This window comes from Sciurus vulgaris, assembly GCF_902686455.1.
Source record: "Sciurus vulgaris genome assembly, chromosome: 3".
Lineage (NCBI taxonomy): Eukaryota > Metazoa > Chordata > Mammalia > Rodentia > Sciuridae > Sciurus > Sciurus vulgaris.
In genome coordinates, this window is record NC_136463.1 from 188,117,198 (window position 1) to 188,138,659 (window position 21,462).

The 21,462-nt window shown below is 53.8% G+C and overlaps 1 protein-coding gene across 3 annotated transcripts in view; it reads right to left on the reverse strand.

Annotated features, from left to right (window-relative positions):
- Positions 1-1,011: 1,011 nt before the first annotated feature.
- The window catches only part of NDUFA10 (NADH:ubiquinone oxidoreductase subunit A10), a 49,019-nt gene continuing 28,568 nt past the window's right edge, over positions 1,012-21,462 (reverse strand). For 2 of the 3 annotated variants that reach the window (XM_079133944.1, XM_079133943.1), the window contains one exon: positions 1,012-1,377. In XM_079133944.1, coding sequence (XP_078990070.1) covers positions 1,314-1,377 — 64 coding nt within the window. In that variant the 3' untranslated portion in view covers positions 1,012-1,313. Of the gene's footprint in view, positions 1,378-3,468; positions 3,601-21,462 lie in introns of all 3 variants that reach the window. The other variant, XM_079133942.1, reaches the window with a different exon arrangement.

Below are 21,462 nucleotides of genomic sequence, written 5' to 3' on the forward strand. Positions count from 1 at the left end.
ACACGTGCCTGTGACCTCCTGGGGGCCACGTCCATGCTGCCACTCTGCCTGCAGGCTGACCACACCCAGCCCTCCTGACCACAGTGCTGCCACCCACCCACCAAGTCTTGGTGAACAGCCAGCTCCTACAGCCCAGGCACCGGCAACACCCAAGACCACGAGACCGTCTCCTCTCCCCTCCTCTCCTTAATGGGCTCTCAAGGCGCTTAGACCAAGACACGCTCCCTGGCCTGAGGCCTGGCCACATTCTCCTTTAATGATTAAAGCAGTGGCCACTTAAATCTGGACCCCAGCATAGAAACCACCAGCAAACTTTATTTTCAACCTTAGTGAGGGGAGGAAGACTGTCAGAAGCAGGGAGGAGGGAGGCAGGGAGGACAGTGGGCACCCTCAGTGTGCTCCACAGCAGGACTTCCTCCATCTGGAAAGGTCCTCTTCTGCCCTGTCTAATACTGAAGCCACTGGCCATGTGGCCACTGAGCAACTAAGGACTTGCACTTTAAATTGCATTCAACTTCAATTTAAATGTAAGTCACACATAGCTGGTGGCTACTGGTGGGCACGGCAGAGCTCAGGAGTTCAGCGGTAGAGAACTCAGGACTTGCAGGAGTCGCAATGCACAGCTCAACTCTGACCAGCAAGGCTGGACTGCACGTGGCTTGCAGGAAGCTCTAGCTCTGTTCTCTAACTCTCAGCAGAGGCGAGTGCAGGATCGCGGTTCTCCTGTTCTCTTTGCACTCCCCACCTGACCTGGGGCACCAGAGCCCCCTGTTCTGCTCCTGCACCGGATCCCACCCCATTCTAGGCTCAAATTCCCTGCAGAGGAAGGAGTCAGGAAGCCCAGAGAATGGTTTTCTACACTGTTCTATAAATCGAGCGCTTTTCTCCTCTTTTTCATTTTGCTCTAATGTAGACTGCTAAAAAACCAAGGAGGATAAACACTTTAGCAAAGCTCTCCAAACAATGGAGAGGAACACTCAGGCGCACTACAAACGGCGTGTGCAGACACAGAAGGGGACTGCGAGCATCGGCTTTATTTCTTCTGCGTCCACTGCTGACATAGTGGGAGCTGGGCTTCCACCGCGCACACTGCTTCTCGCCCAACGGTGACTGCGGGTGGTTTCCAAACAAAGCCTGCGAAGGGAGCTGCTTCCCCAGCCACTAACTGCACGGTGGACTGCCTTCGCTGGGCTGCCTCTCCTGTGCAGCCCACCGTCATTCACGCCCCAACTCAAAGCTCGGAGGAGCCCGAGTGGGACGGAACATGGGCGTCTTTGTGCCCTGGTGCAGCTCACTGGGCAGGCGCGCTCACTTCAGCCAGATCCACTTGTCGCCCACGTCGGCATTGTACCCAGGGCGGTACCTGCGGCCCGGCAGCTGGGGAGGAAGCAGAGGCAGGTGTTTAGAGCGTGGTGTGCGTGGGGGGTGCCACTCTGCCCAAGGGCGAGTACCCTGAGTGCCCACAGCCCTGGGACTCAGCCCTGCCAGCAGGCCTGCCATCCTTGGAGGGACGTGGACAAACACAAGCCACTCCCGTGTTCCTACTGACACGAGGAGGGTGCCACTGGGGAACTGCAGCCCCCGGGGAGGGGCTGGGCCTGCAAACACAGTTCCCTCATGCTTCCACCATCATGACCTGAAACACTGAAAGCCCAGCAGTGGAACCACGGTCAGGGAGGTCCCTGTGGCCACCAGGTCCTGGTTGGAAAGAGCACTAATTGGGGAAGAGCGAGTTGAACACAGGGCCTTCTGAGGAGGTGCGGGTGGGGCAGGGAGGCCAGCCTTGGGTGAAGCACAGCAGGGCTGTGCAGCAGCAGGGGACCGCTGGGGCGGCCAGGCTAAAGGGACCTGGCAGAAAACGGTGACTGAGTCCCAAAGCGAGGGGCCCACAGGGCTGGAGCTTGCCCGAGATGGAGCTGTGGGAAGACATGTCTCAGGCTGCCCTTGTGCCACCAGCTGCCCTGCTGGCACTTCCTGATGCCTACACGGCTGCCTGGGGGCAGGGGCACGGGGCATGCAGCCCAGCGTGCAGAGGAAAGCCTTCCGGGCGCAGGGCAGGGCCAAGGGCAGGGTGGGGGCCAGGTGGCACCAAGAGGACACTGCACAGCACAGGCGCGGCCCCACCAGTGCAATGGGGTGACAGCTGCTGGCACTGCCAGGAGGCAGCGGCTACAGACTGCCGCTCCAGGGCTGGTGGTTCCCACAGAACTGCTCAGGAAGCTTCAGAGGGGCGGCACAGGTGGCGAGCACACATCCTCCACCAAGTGACAGAAAGGGGGACCTGTGGGCGTGCTCTCAGGTTTCAAATCCACATGGACAAAGGTTCACTGGCCTGTGCACACTCACAGCTTCCACGCTGCAAGCTTGGGGGTGGGCACTGAGACCTTTAGGACACCAGCTCTCCTTCACCTGCCTCACGAGGCTACCTCCACCGCAGGCCACGGACATCGCCCTAGCTCGGCCTCTCCACAGTGGCCCAAGTGGTACAAGCAGGTGACATGCAACCTTGAGTCCAGGCCCCATGAGGGCCAGCAGCACACTGTCAGTGCCTAGGACTGAACGCCTTGGGGACACCCCCACCTCCGCCTCCTGCTAAGCCTCGCCTCTGCCAGCCAGGTGGGTCTGTGGGGAGCCCACAAATGGTGCTGCTGGGGGACAGCAGTGAGCAGAATGGGCGCGACTGGGGCCACAGAGGCAGCTGTGCAGGCTGGCTGTGGCTCCCAGCCTGGGGCACTGTGTGCGACAGCTTTATTCGGGTGCCAGGAATACTCTAGGACACTAGAGGAGAAAGCCCCTGTTCTAAAGGAGGTGGTGGTCCTGGGAAGAGAACAGGAAGGGGTCAGGTGTCATCCACCCGGTCAAGCCTGGACAGCCTGGTGGGATCCTGGCAGGGTCCAGCAAGGTGCCAGGAGAAGTGGGGTCCTCTGGGGTCAGCATGCCCGACCTTGCTGGGGGACTACAGCAGACGCGAGCAGCCCGGGTTCTGAGGAGTGGTGGTGCAGGGTTGCCCCAGGAGACCCCTGGGACTGGCCTTGAAGGATGACAGGAAGGAGGAGGTGGCTTGCTCTAGGAAGTGGCCTGAAGATGACCAGAGGGCAGCTGGAAAACTGGGTCTGTAGCTGAGGACACAGGCTACCACCACCTAGACAGGGAGGCAGTGTCCACCCCCAGAGTCCAGGGTAACAGCACAGGTGATGCCTTGGAGACACCACAGCCCTGCAGAAGGTCTGGAGGGGATGGGGAGCCACATCACGTGACACATGGGGCCCAAAGCTTTTCTACAAAGTGACCTCTGTAAGCCAGGCACACAGGTACATGCTCAAGTGTGTGTGTGTGTGTGTGTGTGTGTGTGTGTGTGCGCGCGTAGATGGGGGTGGTGACTAGCGTTTCTTCATCAGAGGGTTAGATGGGGATTGTGGTGGGCAGAACAAAGTCCCCAAGGTGTCCAGCCCAACCATGTGACCTCACCAAGAGGGTTGAGGATCTTGAGATGGTGAGTGTCTGGGGGATCTGCCCAAGGTTCAGACAGGAGACGTGATAATGGTCACAACGGTCAGACTGAAGGGAGACCCCAGGCCAGGAACCAGGCGCCTGCGGAAGCTGAGGAAGGAAAGGAACCCAATCCTCCGCGGGGCTCCAGAAGCACAGGGCCTGATGGGCACCCAGACAGCAGGACTCTGACCCCGGCTGTCAGGACACCACTGTACTATTCCATGCCACTTAGTGTGGACATCTGCAACAGCTGGGACAGGGCACCCACCCAGGGACACTACTTCCTAGGATGGGGGCACACGGGCAAGGAGAAGCAGGCTACCACCAGAGCAACTCAGTCTCACCCTTCCTAGGAGAGACCTGCGGCATTCACTGACCCAGCCCCAGCAGAGCACTCTCAAAAGCCAACGCCGTCTTAAGTGCCATCAAATCTGAAGGTCAGTCCTATCAGAAAGCAGCATGAACGGATGGGTCAAAAATCATTTTAGAAGTTCACATTTGAACAAAAGACCACCTGAAAGGTCTGCAGTCTACCAACAACGCCCCTGGGTCAGGAGCCCAGGGTTTTCATATAAGTTCTCATTTAGCCTTGTGTCCAGGCCAGGGGCAGCACATGGATCTGCTACAGTGGCCCTAGGAAGAGTTCGGGCATGGGACAGTCTGGCTGTTTTCACCTTATGGATTGCATTTTAAACCACAACAAGTTAAAATCAGAGCATATCGAGCCTGCTGGTCAGAGTCTAGGAATTGCCTCACAAACTCCACTCTGGCTTCTCAGGCGGCATTGAGCTGGCCTTCCTAATCTGGGGCTCTCAGACCCTGGAGTCTCCCTCTAGTGCTTGGACGCCAGCAGGAACCCACAAGAGGGCTTCCATTTAGCACTTCACACCAAGAGGAAGCAAGGTGGCCGACTTCCAGCATCACCTCCACCAGTGTCTGCTGATCTAAAACCAACCGCCAACCTGTGAGTGCCTGGGCACTCTCTTCCTGAGGGCAGCCCGAGAGGCCTGGGCGAAGCAGCCCAGGGGGCCTGCCTGGTGGAGCAGCATGACTCAGGAAGTGCCATGTGCGCGTGGCCACTCAGGACTGGGTATGCTTGGAATGCATGTGGACATGCGTCCAGAGAGGTGTGCGGACACCTGGGCACAGCCCCACAGCCCACAGGCACAGGCCCAGCCCTCAGGAGCGAGGAGGGGAGACCAGCATAGGAACACTGCTGCTGTTCCTCGTCCGCGACTGCCCTTGACCACTGCCCTGCTGGAGCTGAGTCCAGCTGTTCTGACTCACTGGACTCGTGATGTCCAGCCCTGCCCTGCTGGAGCTGAGTCCAGCTGTTCTGACTCACTGGACTCGTGATGTCCAGCCCTGCCCTGCTGGAGCTGAGTCCAGCTGTTCTGACTCACTGGACTCGTGATGTCCAGCCCTGCCCTGCTGGAGCTGAGTCCAGCTGTTCTGACTCACTGGACTCGTGATGTCCAGCCCTGCCCTGCTGGAGCTGAGTCCAGCTGTTCTGACTCACTGGACTCGTGATGTCCAGCCCTGCCCTGCTGGAGCTGAGTCCAGCTGTTCTGACTCACTGGACTCGTGATGTCCAGCCCTGCCCTGCTGGAGCTGAGTCCAGCTGTTCTGACTCACTGGACTCGTGATGTCCAGCCCTGCCCTGCTGGAGCTGAGTCCAGCTGTTCTGACTCACTGGACTCGTGATGTCCAGCCCTGCCCTGCTGGAGCTGAGTCCAGCTGTTCTGACTCACTGGACTCGTGATGTCCAGCCCTGCCCTGCTGGAGCTGAGTCCAGCTGTTCTGACTCACTGGACTTGTGATGTCCAGCCCTGCCCTGCTGGAGCTGAGTCCAGCTGTTCTGACTCACTGGACTCGTGATGTCTAGCACTGCCTGCTGGAGCTGAGTCCAGCTGTTCTGATTCACTGGACTCGTGATGTCCAGCCCTGCCCTGCTGGAGCTGAGTCCAGCTGTTCTGACTCACTGGACTCGTGATGTCCAGCCCTGCCCTGCTGGAGCTGAGTCCAGCTGTTCTGACTCACTGGACTCGTGATGTTCAGCCCTGCCCTGCTGGAGCTGAGTCCAGCTGTTCTGACTCACTGGACTCGTGATGTCCAGCCCTGCCCTGCTGGAGCTGAGTCCAGCTGTTCTGACTCACTGGACTCGTGATGTCCAGCCCTGCCCTGCTGGAGCTGAGTCCAGCTGTTCTGACTCACTGGACTCGTGATGTCCAGCCCTGCCCTGCTGGAGCTGAGTCCAGCTGTTCTGACTCACTGGACTCGTGATGTCCAGCCCTGCCCTGCTGGAGCTGAGTCCAGCTGTTCTGACTCACTGGACTCTTGATGTCTAGCACTGCCTGCTGGAGCTGAGTCCAGCTGTTCTGACTCACTGGACTCGTGATGTCCAGCCCTGCCCTGCTGGAGCTGAGTCCAGCTGTTCTGACTCACTGGACTCGTGATGTCCAGCCCTGCCCTGCTGGAGCTGAGTCCAGCTGTTCTGACTCACTGGACTCGTGATGTCCAGCCCTGCCCTGCTGGAGCTGAGTCCAGCTGTTCTGACTCACTGGACTCGTGATGTCTAGCACTGCCTGCTGGAGCTGAGTCCAGCTGTTCTGACTCACTGGACTCGTGATGTTCAGCCCTGCCCTGCTGGAGCTGAGTCCAGCTGTTCTGACTTACTGGACTCGTGATGTCCAGCCCTGCCCTGCTGGAGCTGAGTCCAGCTGTTCTGACTCACTGGACTCGTGATGTCTAGCCCTGCCCTGCTGGAGCTGAGTCCAGCTGTTCTGACTCACTGGACTCTTGATGTCTAGCACTGCCTGCTGGAGCTGAGTCCAGCTGTTCTGATTCACTGGACTCGTGATGTCCAGCCCTGCCCTGCTGGAGCTGAGTCCAGCTGTTCTGACTCACTGGACTCGTGATGTCCAGCACTGCCCTGCTGGAGCTGAGTCCAGCTGTTCTGACTCACTGGACTCGTGATGTCCAGCCCTGCCCTGCTGGAGCTGAGTCCAGCTGTTCTGACTCACTGGACTCGTGATGTCCAGCACTGCCGTGCTGGAGCTGAGTCCAGCTGTTCTGACTCACTGGACTCGTGATGTCTAGCCCTGCCCTGCTGGAGCTGAGTCCAGCTGTTCTGACTCACTGGACTTGTGATGCTCTAGCAAGTTTGACACTTTCAGGAGGCTGTTCTCTCATAATTTCCATTAAAAATAAAAAAACTGGATCACGTTTACTGAAGTCAGGGGGAACATCCATAGAAAATAACCAATCAAGCAGAAAGAAGATCACCGTGAGCTAGAGCTAGCCCACCCAGGCCAGCTGACTTCCAGGGACTGGAGTCAGCCACCAAGCAGCCTGGCTGGCTATGGTGACGCTGCCTCCCCAGCCCAGGAGCCCTGGTCAGAGGGTGACCTGGAGGCCAAGGAGCCAGACGCCACTCTCCTGAAGGCAGCCAAGGGTGGCTGCGACGGGGGCCGTGGGGTGGGGCACATGGTGCTGCCCAGCCTGCCGAGGGTCAGCACATCCCTTTTTGCAGGCAAAACCAACTGAACTGCACCTTCTTCTCTTGGCATGTTGCAAACCACATGCGCACGGTACCCGAGCGAGCGTCCCCAGTACCTGTGTAGGTCAGCCTCAGTGGCCATGTTCGACTTAAACAGCAGCCACAGAAGTGGCAACCCCCCTGGCATGGCAGTGGAGGGGGTCAACGCTCTCACACTTGGCACTGGCAGTTCCCCTCCCCCACATAGTGCTGGCACGCTGGCCCTGCAAGAGGCACACCAAAGAAACCCCAGCAGGGCGGCCTGGGGGGCCTAGAGAGCTTCCTGTGCGCACTCTGCACCTCTGGATTTTACAGCACACACGGTGCTTGTTTCTTTGCTCATGAGAGAAGGCCAAGTAACGTGCTGAGGGTCATGGAGCTGGAGTCTGGACCTGCCTCGCCCTGCAGTCTCCTCTACCACTGCTTGGGGGCCTGTGCTAGCAGGCCCTACCGTTTCCAGGGCTCCCCATTACAAATAGCCCTTTGGTGCCTCCAGACTTACGAGCGGAGGATGAAGCCCCAGAAGTGGAACTGCTTGCATAAGGGAAAAGCAGCAGGTGCTGACACAGCTGCCCGCTGGGCCGCTCCAGCAATGACAGGCCCTGGTGCAGGCTGCTGCACTACTGCCCTGACACACAGCTGACGTGGGCGTCCGCTTCTCCCGGAGAACCTCACCAGGCTCCTGTGGGATGAGCAACTGGCCAGTCACACCTGGCCTGCTGACTGACACCTTCCTGCCGTTTATGGGCTGCAGTGGTTCCCGTGCTCCAACAGCAGCATCCAGGAACCATGTGGCCCACGGAGCTAGAGAACTTAGAGGAAAACACGCTGACCACTGGCCACAGGCAACCCCAGGATGTGAGTATGGCTTTACACTGGGCCTGAGTTCTCTGACCACCACCAGGGCCAGGTCCTGTCCTGGGTAACAGAGCAGAGTCAGTAGGGAGGGGCTTCAGAGGTGGCAGAGACACATCCCCTCTGATCCCGAGAGTTGACTCCATCCACACTCAGAGGAGCCCAGCTTTAGCCAAGGTGCCCACCTCTACCTGGCACCAGCTACCTGTCCGTGCCGCGAGGTGAGGCCGTGGCCTGAGCTGCCCCCAGGTGCTGCCTGTACGTGCTTTTCGCATTGACGCGGCTCAGCCAGCTGCCGGATGAGCCAGTCGTGAGCAGAAGTCCAGTCCTGACTGCTGGGAGATTCGAATGGGACGGTCCTGGCTTCCCCAGCCCTGTGAATATCTGGAGACACACCCGGGAATGTGGGGGATCCCAGAGTGGAGGGCTGAAGGCCGATGGTGAAAGCCGCGCTGACCACCACGTACGGTCGCAAGTACCCACCGGGGAGGAGGCGGCAGGGGAGCCAGCTGGACACAGCATGGCCTGTGTGGGGCACTGGAGCACCCTCCAGGCCCAGTCCTAGAGCAGCCGGGCCTGAAAGATGCCTCCCCTGCACACGCTGCATGCCAGTCACCCTGAACCACAGCAGCCCTCTGCCATCTGCTATGGTGTGCAGGCCCAGACCAACCTGGGCCAAGAACCTGTGCTTCCCTCCCTGGGCCCGACGGGTCTGGACTCTATCGGAAGCATGTGGGACTGAACACCCTGAGTCTGGTCCCATGAGGCCCTGAGCAGTCCAACGTGGCTGGAATCTGGAGGATAGAGCGCCGGGGAAGGGCTCCTAGGCAGAAAAGGGTCCAAAAGTCTGCATGGGCCATGGGTCCCTGGGAGGAGCCTCCTGCACACCAGCAGAGCTCCAGGAGCGGCGGTGGGCACAGGCAGCTCCTGGAGCTGCTTGCCCAGGGCATGGGTCAGGGGCCTGCCACCAGCCTTCCACTGCACCAGGGCAGGAAGACAGACCCCAGGTCACACCTAGTGTGGAGACACTGTCCCAGAAGACCAGCTCTCGACACCCCAATATCTGACACTCACATCCCAACAGGCTACTACTGCCTTGCAAGCAGCTCTGCCGTCTGCAGAAAATTTGTAACGCTGTCTCAGAAACAGACCCAGCAACCAGAAACATGCGGCTCACAGTGTACTGCAGCCCACGGTGAGCACCCCGGAAGCCAGGGAAGCAGCTGACTCAGAAATGGGGAGACATGGAAGCAGGGAGCCAGCTACTATAAATGCTTGGACGCTCGAGGAACCAAACAGAAGACGACAAGAGAGACCTGGAGGACGCCAGAAGGGCAGGCAGAACTCGTGGGGTCCCAAGTCAGCCCTCCTGGGTGGGTGTGGTGGCCTGCAGCTGTGCTGTGCAGGACTCCTGCTGCAGGGCACAAGGCACTGACCCACGACACTGACCCCAGGACGCTGCCCCCCCTTGGGCACCCAGTGAGAGAGCGCGAGCCAAGGCCTGCTCCTGTGGTCTCCTGTAGCCTGGCTGGTGCCTCCTGCACCTGTCCCTGTCTTCTGTTCCCTGGCACCAACACCAAGGCCATGGGGAAGAGGAAGATGAGACCTGTAACTGAGAGAAAAAGCAAGATGACTCAAGTGACAGATGGTGAATCAGGGAGCAGGGACATTAAAACAGGGCTATGAAAGGCCACCAGGCTCAGGGAGCCGAGGAAGGGTAGCAGGTCTAAGGACACCCACCCAGGGGCCGCCACCCAAGAGCCCTGCTGTCCAGCCCAGGGCTCTGCTCTTCTCAGTTTTCCAGGTTTCTCCTCAGAACCGCCATCTTCAGTTAGCTCCCCAGCATGGTGAGCATTTTACAACAGCTGTGTTGATGCTCTGTTCCCTAGGCCCTCCTGGCACCCCACTGCCTCCCTGATCCTCCTCAGGCACTCCCACGATGAAACTCACACCAGAGGAAAGATCAGGGACCAGAGACAGCCCTAAAAAGCACCCGGAACACGGCACAGGAAGGAAGAGCCCGCACGGGAGCAGCTGCAGAGAGCTGCGGGAGACACCAGCCAGGGCACACACAGGGCCCCGGGGAGGGGCGGCGGAGGACTATCCAAAGAACGCTGCCCCCAGGTCCCTGGAGTCCTGAGAGCTGCAACCTGCGTGTCCAGGAAACCCAAGGACCCACCCGAGGTGAGGAAGTGAGGAAGTGGCTCTGCGATCAAGCACGGAGGAGGGGGAACCGCGAACGCAGCCGGGAGGAAGGCTCCCTGGTGCAGGGACGTGGAACCAGAAGTCAGGTCAAGGCACGCGCTGGGATGACGCTGGAAGGGAGGCATTTTTAAGAATGAACAATAGCTAGAAGTCGCCACCGCCGGGTGCCAGGAGGACATCTGTCAAGGTCATCCAAGCCGAAGGGTGATGCTGACACCAGGAGCCAAACGCCGGAGCCGGTCCTCGAGAGTCGCAGCCATGGCCCACGCACGGCTGGAAGGCTTGTGCCCTCTCCAGAGACAACGACCACGGAGGCCCAGAGCAGGCGCGGAGGCCCAGAGCAGGCGCGGGCCACAGGACACAACCCGGCAGAGCCACCGACCCAGGGAAGGGAAGGGGCGGACACGGACTTTACGGCCACAGCAGAAGGAGCAGCCCGCCAAGCAGCGGAGGGGAGCCCCAGCCTGCAGGCTGGACCTTGGTGACTGTCCCTGGGGAGGGCTCACACTGTGTGCCAGCTCAGTGTCCAGCAATGGTCCCCACTGAGAGTCCTCCTGAGGACACACAGGGACACAGACGGACTTGGTGCAGTTCCTGTGAATAGGCGAGTGCCGAGGAGACAGGACTGGACACGGCCGGCACGCAGGAAAAGGGTCACGTCAGGGACGGCGGGCTGCTCTCCAGACCCTGGAGGAGCGCAGGCCACTGGACAGCTCTGACAGGATCTGGGGATTCCGATCCCCAACTCCCGTTCTCCATCATCACTTACAAACCACGAGCTCTGCTTAGGACGCTGCCATCGATGGGGGAACTCACATGCACATCACTGGTCATTTCCTCAGGCCGCCATTTCCCTCACATCTCCCTTACTGCCCACCACAAAGCAAAAGCAAAGCCGATTCTGGAAGAAACGTTCTCACCGTCAGCGTCGACTTCCAGAAACCACACTCCTGCCTACCTCACACGCGGTCTGTTGAAAGCAGACCCGCGTGTGACGCTCACCATGTCGGGACGACAGCGAGCGGTCCAAAGTCCCCATCCCTCAACTGTCCCCAGCCATGAGAGGCAGAAACACTCCTCAGCGCTGGCTCACACACCTGGGGACAGCGGGCCTCTTTGGCGGCCTCGGGAAGTCAAGTCGCATTCTGCACGGTGAGAGCGCTCGACCTTCAGGCCCAAGGCTTCCCCTCCGGGTGGGCATATCCTCACACCCTGCGTCACCAGCAGGGCGAACACACCAACCCCTCCATGATCACCTTCCGTGTGGGAATTCCATGCACAAAACTGCAAGTACCGAGGGGACAGACTGGCGCCAGCTCCGGCGGTCCTGCGGAGCATGCAGGGGGCATGAAGGCAGGGCAGATCCCACCCCAGCCCTGCTCCACACTGAGGACCGCCACCCTAACTCAGTAACCAGAAACCAAACAGAGTCCCAAGTAAGCACGGCTAGTGAGTCACACAGGCAAGACCTGGTGTCGGCACCACGAAGACATCAGAAACAACCATGGCAAAGAAGGACTTGATGCTGGAGATGGAGCCGCTTGAGATGGTCAACTAATAAAAACAGCAGGGCAGGAAGCGCAAGACTGTTGTTCTGGCAACCGCCCGGGCCCAGGAGCCCTGGGGAGTTCAGCATCTTAGCAGCCCCTGGCCTTGCTGGCAGGAAGGGACCGAGTCTGGAGGAAAAGAGTCTGTCCGCCCCAAAGCAGGACTGCACGGAAATAAGAAGTGGCTTGATGCAATGGTTGAAAAATGACTATAAAAAGTGAGCATGTGTGACACTCTCAGCATTTCCATGGCCACGTGCAGGAACCATTCCAAGCGCAGAACTGGAGAGGTCATGGATGAAAACCTGTTGACCAATGCTGCTGGGAGTCCAGGTCCTCCTGCGGCTCTAGTGCCACCCTGGGTGAAACCTGGGATCCCCTAGGCACAGTGGCCCGGCACGGGCAGTCACCTGGAGAGCTGCCAGCATTCCAGCTGGAACAGTGGCAGGACTGGTCAAGAATGCCAAGGTCACAGGACCCACACAGACACACAAACCACAGCCACCCCTGTGAACAATCCTGTGAAAATCTGAGCTCCTCTCTCCTCTGCAGCAGTCTTTGGTTACCTGTCCGTGCTGCATCAGTTAGTAAAACAGGAAATGCTCCGCACATGAACGGCTCTCCCAGGGCCCACGCCAGGCCCTACAGGATGATCACTGCAGGGCCCGCCCCCAGGGGCTGTGCACCAACACCTGGACCTTCCCCCTCCGCAGCTAACTTTTCTGAGTGCTGCTCTGTCGTCTACCCTCTGAGACTGAACTCCTAGGGTTTCTCGCAGCGAGGGAGGTGTTCTAAACACAGCCCTCAAGTCTGCCCTCGCCCCTTTCCCCACCCTCCCCCAGGCTGGCCGCGCCCTTGCTCGGCCAGGCAGGGCTGCGTCTGGCCTGCTCAGTTACCAACCTGCGGCAACAGTGGCTGGTCCTGCTGGCCCCTCTGCTCTCCCCTTCACACACCACCAGGTGGCCACCGGGCAGCACCATACCCTCAGGCCAGCTGTCCTGCCTAAGCTGCCTGCAACTTTTTCCTGCTGGGCAAACTGTATTCATCTCGTGAGAGTCCTGAGGGGGGAGACCCCAGGCCCTGTGGCCATGCAGACCTGCCCCCAGTCCTGTGCCACACACTGCCGTTCTTCCTGCCCAGTGAGTCCCCAGGGACAGGCTGCATCCACACCTGTGTCCCCGGCAGCGTCCAGGCAGGGAGAGGCATGTGCAGCCAGGCAGGGTTCATGGTGCAGGTGGAAAGGCCCGGCAGCCATCCTGCAGCAGTGGATGACCAGACCTGAGGACTGACCAGGCAGGGTGTGCGAGAGCAAGCTCTGGGGAGGAGGATGCTCTCGACATGACCAGCTCCTTCTAGGGGCCACTGACCAGACCACTGCACCCCACAGAGCTGTACCCCTCACACTCACACGAGTCCCAGTAAAGGTGACAACCTCAAAGCCCTGTGGACGAGGCTGCTGGACCCATGGGAGACGGGGGCCTCAGCAGCTCCAACTCCACCAGCCACGCAGCAGCTGGGAGTCTGGTCTCCACACTGTCTCTCCCAAAGCCCCCACCGAAGGCCAGGGAGACAGGAAGTCCAAACAGACAGCCGCAGCATCCGCCTGCCAGTCACAAAGTGGCTGACCCACCCCGATTGCCACGTTCCTGTTGACACTCAGTCACTCCATCCGAGACGCAGGCAGGGGAAGAAATTCGAGGCTCAGAGTCCCACCAGGGCCGCCTCTGCATCCTGGTCCTGCCCTGACACAGTGCTAGAGAGTGGCAGGCACTCACCACCCCTGCAGCTGCCCGAACTCTCCACTCAAGTGTGCAGCGACCAAGATGAGGAGGCTTCTGAGGCACAGGCAGGGCGGCTGGCGCCTCGGTTCAGTACGGAACTAGATCAAGAGCAGATAGCCCCATAAACGCATGGGTCTGCTCCAGACCTCTAGCCAGCCGTCCACAAGGCCCCACTGCCTATGGACACAGCTAACGCAGAGGGGGAACACCACAGGAAGCGCAGTGCTTGGCCTGCCCTGCCAGGTGCACCAGTGGCTGTCTTGAAAAGTTTCAACCCAAGGCCAGCATGGCCATAGGTGGGCACAGGAGAGGCCCTGTCAGCTCATGTGCCCCACACCACCCAGAAGGCAGTGTCCCTCTGGGGAAGCTGAGTCCCTAGTCCTGCACAGAACCCCTGCACCCCTCTGCAGACGATGCTTGAGGTCTCAAGAAACAAGCAGTGATGGGGCTGGCGTGGTCCCTGACCCTCTGCTGGCCCAGAGACCCCAGGCCCTGGATTCCCACCCCATCCCCATCCCTTGCGCTGCCCTCGTCCCTGTCCAGACGCAGCTGCTCTTTCCTTATAAATACTGAGAATGTCTCAGTCTTTAAAAACAACAAAACAAGAGAGATCCAAGATGGCGGACTAAAGGGAGGCTGTGTTCCTTGTGGCTCTGTAACTCGGGATTCAAGCAGAGGAGCGTCTGTTTCTCTCTGAGGCAGCCTTTGCAGCTCATCGATCCCTTGCTGTTTACCCCAATCGTCCACCGCGATCACCTGCCGTCTGCCAGCACATCTTCCACCTTTTGAGTGCAGATTGCTCACTGACTGCTGCCTATTGTCCGCCATTTGCCGCTTTGCTTGCCTCTTGCCTGCCCACCGCCTACCTTTCTCCTACACATCAACCACTGCCCGAGGTCCACCTGCCAATTGTCTGCCTTTAGCCTGCAGACCACCTGCAGACCGCCAGTACAACACCTATTGCCAGCTGCTGCCTGGAAGCCCATTGTCACAGTACCCGTAGGTTTGGTTACATGTGGCTGCCACCATCTTGGGACAACAGCCAGGACCTGTAGGACCCCTGGCCGGCCCACGCCCGACCACATGGACTCAGGGCCTGTGACCGATTGGCGCCTGTGCTGCAGCTCCCCATTTGCCAACACTTTTTTTGGAAGCCAGTGCAGCCATCTTGGATTATCCCAGAAGTAGAAGCCGCCATCTTTAGATGGGGCAAATCCCATCCTAAGGCAAATCCCTTCTTGGAGACTGGAAGCTCACTGTCAGGTACCTTTCATGCATCAGGCTACTGAGGACTGGGAGGTTTGAATATTACATGACTGTTACAGTGTAGATTTTTTTTTTTTACTCCATTTTGAAATTTTTAAGTTTTTATTTTTCTCACTCTCTTTTTCCTTTTGTTTACCTGTTTCCTCACAGTCTCTTTCTCCCTTTTCTCACACTAACAATCAACTTTTAATTCTCCTTTCAATCTTCCTACGATCTAGTACCTCTATATACTCTTTTCTTATCCCAATAACATTACATCCTACACCACTCCCCCTTCTCTTTGTCCGCCATAAGAAACTGTAGACCTCACTGCCAATCTATTGGTTATAATAATTGAACTCATTCTCTCTGTTTATCATGACAATACTTTAACGTCTTCAGAGGGGCTCTTTGGTTTAGGGCTGCATACTGTCTGTATCGGGTGCTGCTAATATTCATCTTCCCTTTAAAGGAGAGGTTTTGGAAACCTAGGGGGCCGCTATAAGCCTATAGGGGGAAACTGCAATACCCCACACCCACACTGCTAGAGGGGAAGATTCGTGAACAGCATGAAAAAATAAGGGAAGAAAGTGTCCCAAACAAACCTAGATGCTATATTAATAGAATCCAATGACAGCATGGTAGAAGAAATTTCAGAAAGAGTTCAGAATATACATAATTAAAATGATCTGTGAAGCAACGGATGAGATATGAGAGCAACTGCAGGAAGCAAAAGATCATTTCAATAAAGAGATAGAGATTCTGGAAAAAAAAATCCTTGAAATGAAGGAACTACTAAACCAAATAAAACACTCAATGGAAAGCATCACCAACAGACTGGATCACTTGGAAGACGGAAACTCAGACAATGCAGACAAAATATTTAATCTTGAAAATGAAGTTGATCAAACAGAGATGGTAAGAAATCATGAACAGAACCTCAAGAAACTAAAGGACATCATGAAAAGACCAAGTTTAAGAATTACTGGAACTGAGGAAGGCACAGAGATGCAAACCAAAGGAATGAACAACCTATGCAATTAAATAATATCAGAAAACATCCTAAACCTGAAGAATGAAATGGAAAATCAAATACAAGAGGCTTACAGAACGCCAAATGTACAAAATCACAACAGATCCACACCAAGGCACATTATAATGAAAATGCTTAACATCCAAAATAAAGATGAAATTTTAAGGACTGTGAGAAAAAAAGCATCAGATTACACATAGGGGGAAACCAATATGGATATCAGCAGACTTCTCAACCCAGACTCTAAAAGTTAGAAGGGCCTGGAAAACATATTTCAAGCTCTGAAAGAACATGGTTGCCAACCAAGAATCCTATACCCAGCAAAACTAACCTTCAGATTTGAGGACAGAATAAAATCCTTCCATGACAAACAAAAGTTAAAAGAATTTACAACTAGAAAGCCTGTGCTATAGAACATTCTCAGCAAAACAGACCATGAGGAAATGAAGAACAACAATGTAAGTCAGCAAAGGGAAGAACTACCCTAAAGGTAGTAAATCAAATCAAAGGAGAAATCAAGCCATGTTAAAAACCAAAAATAAGTCAAAATGACCAGGAATACAAATCATATCTTGATATAACCCTGAATGTTAAGAGACTACACTCACTAATCAAGACACAGACTGATAGATTGGATTAAGAAGAAACACCCAACCATATGTTGCCTTTAAGAGACTCAACTCACAGAAAAAGACATTCACAGACTAAAGGTGAAAGGATGAGGAAAAACATACCACTCATACGAACTCAGTAAAAAAGCGGGGGTTTCCAACCTTATATCAAATAAAGTAAACTTCAAGCCAAAGTTGGTCAGAAGGGATGAAGAAGGACATTTCACACTGCTTAAGGGAACCATAAATCAGGAAGACATAATGATCATAAATATTTATGCCCCAAACAATAGTGCATCCATGTACGTCAAACAAATCCTTCTCAATTCCAGGAACCAAAGAGACCGCAAAACAATAATCCTGGGTGACTTTAACACACCACCCTCACCACTGGATAGATCTTCCAAACAAAAACTGAACAAAGAAACCATAGAACTCAGTAACACAATCAATAACTTAGGCTTAACAGACATATGTAGTATATTCCATCCATCAACGAGCCGATACACTTTCTTCTCAGCAACACATGGATCCTTCTCTCAAATAGATCATACGTTATGCCACAAAGCAGCCCTTATTAAATACAAAAAAAAAAAAATAGAGATAACATCTTGTATTCTATCAGATCATAATGGAATGAAACTAGAAATCAATGATAAAATAAAAAACACAAAACTGCTCCAACACCTGGAGACTAAATAATACACTACTGAATGAAGCATAGATAATTAGAGGTAAATGAGAACGATGATACAACATATCAAACTCTCTGGGGCACTATGAAAGCAGTACTAATAGGAAAATTCATTGCATGAAGTGTACTCAAGAAAAGAATAAAAAATGAATATATAAATGACCTAATATTACATTTCAAAGTCCTAGAAAAAGAAGAACAGATCAACACCAAGAATAGTAGAATATAGGAAATAATTAAAATCAGAGCTGAAATCAATGAAATTGAAACAAGAGAAACAATTCCAAAAATTGAGAAAACAAAAAGTTGGTTCTTTGAAAAAAAACAAAATAGATAAACAGTCACACTAATGAAGAGAGAGAAAACTCAAATTACTAGAATTTGTGATGAAAAAGGAAGTATCATGACAGACACCACTGAAACACAAAACATAATTAGAAGCTGCTTTGAAAATCTATACTTCAACAAAATAGAAAATCTTGAAGATACTGACAAATTGTTTAAGAGACATGTGACCCTCCCAAACTGAATCAGGAGGACACACACAATCTAAACAGATCAATGTCAAGCAATGAAATATAAGAAGCCATCAGAAGCCTACCAATCAAAAAAGGCTGGAACCAGATGGACTCTCAGCTGAGTTCTACAAGACCTTCAAAGAAGAACTAATACCAATACTCCTCAAAATATTCAATGAAACAGAAAAAGAGGGAACCCTTCCAAACTCATTTTACGAAGCTAGTATCACTCTAATACCAAAACCAGACAAAGATGCATCAAGGAAATAAAACTTTAGACCAATATTCCTGATAAACATAAATGCAAAAATCCTTAACAAAATTCTGGCAAATCACATACAAGAACATATAAAAAAGATAGTGCACCATGATCAAGTGGAGTTTATCCCAGGATGCAAGGTTGGTTCAACATCTGGAAATCAATAAATGTAATTCATCACATCAATAGACTTAAAGTTAAGAATCATATGATTATTTCAATAGATGCTGAGAAAGCACTTGATAAAATATAGCACCTCTTCATGCTTAAAACAGTAGAAGAAGTAGGAATAGTAGGAACATACCTGAACATTGTAAAGGCTGTCTAGGCTAAGCCCATGGCCAACATCAATCTTAATGGAGAAAAACTGAAAGCATTCCCTCTAAAAACTGGAACAAGACAGGATGCCCTCTTTCACTATTTCTATTCAACATTGTCCTTGAAACACTAGTCAGTGCAATTAGACAGACCAAAGAAATTAAAGGTATACAAACAGGAAAGAAGAACTCAAGCTTTTGTTATTTGCCAACAATATGATTCTATATTTAGAGGATCCAAAAAACTTCACCAGAAAACTTCTAGAACTAATAAATGAATTCAGCAAAGTAGAAGGATATAAAATCAACATACATAAATCTAATGCATTTCTATTCATAAGTGATGAATCCTCTGAAAGAGAAATTAGGAAAACTACTCCACTCACAATAGCCTCAAAAAAAAAATAGTTGGGAATCGATCTAACAAAAGAGGTGAACGACCTCTATGACGAAAAGTACAGAACACTAATGAAAGAAATTAAAGAAAATTTAGAAGATGGAAAGATCTCCCATGTTCTTGGATAGGCAGAATTAACACTGTCAAAATGATCATATTTCCCAAAGGCACTACATATATTTAACGCAATTCTAATTAAAATTCCAATGACATTCCTCATAGAAATAGAGAGAGGAATCATGAAATTCAACTAGAAGAATAAAGGACCTAGAATAGCCAAAGCAATCCTTAGCAGCAAGAATGGAGTAGGAGGTATCACAATACCAGACCTCGAGCTATACTACAGAGCAACAGTAACAAAAATGGTACGGTATTGGCCAAAACAGACAGGTAGACCAATGGGTACAGAAAAGAAGACACAGAAACATGTCCACATAAGTACAGTAACCTCATACTAGACAAGGGTGCCAAAAACACACAATGGAGAAAAGAGAGCCTCTTCAACAAATGGTGCTGGAAATCCATATGCAGTAAGATGAAATTAAACCCCTATCTCTCACCCTGTACAAAACTCAACTCAAAATGGACCAAGGATCTAAGAATTAGACCTGAGACCCTTCATCAAGTAGAAGAAAAAGTAGGCCCGAATCTCCATCATATTGGCTTAGGACAAGACTTCCTTAATAAGACTCTTAGAGTTCAAGAACTAAAAGCAAGAATCAATAAATGTGATGGATTCAAACTAAAAAGCGTTTTCTCAGTAAAGGAAACAATCAATAATGTGAAAAGAGAGAGTCCACAGAGTAGGAGAAAACCTTTTCCACACATACTTCAGACAGAGCACTAATTTCCAAAATTTATACAGAACTTAAAAAACGTCACACCAAAAACACAAAGGACCCAATCAATAAATGGGCTAAGAAACTGGGCAGACACTTCACAGAAGACGATATATAGGTGATCAACAAATATATGAAAAAGTGCTCATCATCTCTAGTAATTAGAGAAATGCAAATCAAAACCACCCTAAGATTTCATCTAATTCCAATTAGAATGGCTATAATCAAGAACACAAACGATAATAAGTGTTGGCATGGATGTGGGGAAAAAGGCACACTCATACATTGCTGGTGGAGTTGCAAATTGGTGCAGCCACTCTGGAAAGCAGTGTGGAGATTCCTCAGAAAACTTGGAATGGACCTACCATTTGACCCAGCTATCCCACTCCTTGGTTTATACCCAAAGCACTTAAAATTAGCATACTACAGTGATGCAGACACATCAATGTTCATGGTTCATAGCTGCTCAATTCACAATAGCTAGATCGTGGAAACAACCTAGATGTCCGTCAACTGATGAATGGATAAAGAAACTGTGCTATATATACACAGTGGAACACTACTCAGCCATAAAGAAGAATAAAACTACGGCTGGTAAATGGATGGAGCTGGGAGAACATCATGCTAAGTGAAATAAGCCAATCCCAAAAAACCACAGGCCGACTGCTTTCTGATAAGTGGATGATGACACATAACGTGGGTGTGGCGTGGGGTAAGAGAAGAACGGAGGTGCTTTGGGTCGCGTAGAGGGAAATGAGGCAGGAGGGTGTGGGCAGGAAAGGCAGTGGGCGGAGACGGACAGCATCACCCTTTTTCATGTGTGATTTCATGAATGGTGTGAATCTACATCGTGCACAACCATAGAAATCAAAAGTCGTACCCCATTGGTGCACAGTGGATCAAAATGCAGTCTAAAAATAAACAACACAAAAGGACTAGCCAGGAAAAGAGGGCGGCAGGTTCCCGCATTCTCCCGACACCACCCAGGGTTTGCTGGCGATCCAGTCACCACAGTGGCGCCCTGCACACGGCCTGCCGCCCGCCCCTGCCGCAGTGCCTGGGAGAGAGCCGCGCTCTGCACGTGCTCGGTGGGTCAGCAGGAAGCTCCAGGGCCGCCAGGCCTGATAGCTGGGCACCAGTGACAGCTCCTCCTGGAGTAGGCAAGGCGGAGGCACCCGCATGGCGAGGACAGAGGAGCTCGCGCTGCAATGGCAGAACTCAACCACATCCCGCAAAAGCGAGCCCAGCACGATGTGAAAAGAGGCCTGTCTGAAGACCAGGTCCACAGCCCTGGCCTCCTGGCGAGGGCCAGCCACGCTGCCAGGGAGATCTGCCTTCCCACTGGTTTGGACGTCTTCCGAACACTGCAGGTCTCTGCCGCAGGCTCTGGGGACCCTAATTCGGGACTCAGCAGCCCTTCTAGCAGGAGGCTGGACGACCAGCTTTTCCAGTGGAGACTTGCTCCAGTTGCTGGGCTCGGCTGGGGCTCGGCTGGCCCACGTGCCCGGGCCCCAGTGCTTGTCAGTGGGCAGAGCTAAGCCACGGTCACAGAGCCGCCCGCTGGCACGCCGGCCTCAGTGAAGCCCTTGCAGATGTCTGCCTCCCTTCTCCGAAATCCATGGTAGCCACCCTCTCCAACTCCCAGGGCTGCCTGCGCCCCTGCCTCTCTTCCCGCACACCCACTGCCCGGGGGAGAAGCAGACGGCCATGCCTGGGCCGCTGCCCCCGCCTCTGCCGACGCCCAAGCACTGCAGCTCTCACAGCAGTTTGCTTAGCTCTGGAAACCTGAGAGGCAAGAACAGACCTGGCTGTGCGCAGAGGGCACGTCACCTTGGAAGGGAGCCTGGGAAGGGAGGCCTGCCTCAGCGCCAGCCAGCCACAGCCTTTCCACTGAGCCTGGGGAACGCCTCCCAAACTCTCCCAACCTGCACCCCGGGCAAGTTCGACACAGGCAGGCTGCCAGGGAGGGCTCGGGGGCCCATTGCCCTGGAGTGCCAGTGCCCCCAGTCCTGCTGGGATACGCTCAGCACACTGCCCACCTGACACACCACCCACACCCTCGGACAGGGCTCTCCTTGCTGCTCCAGCTGCCGCCTCGGCACGGCAGCTCCTGCCCTCTGGCCTGCTCTCA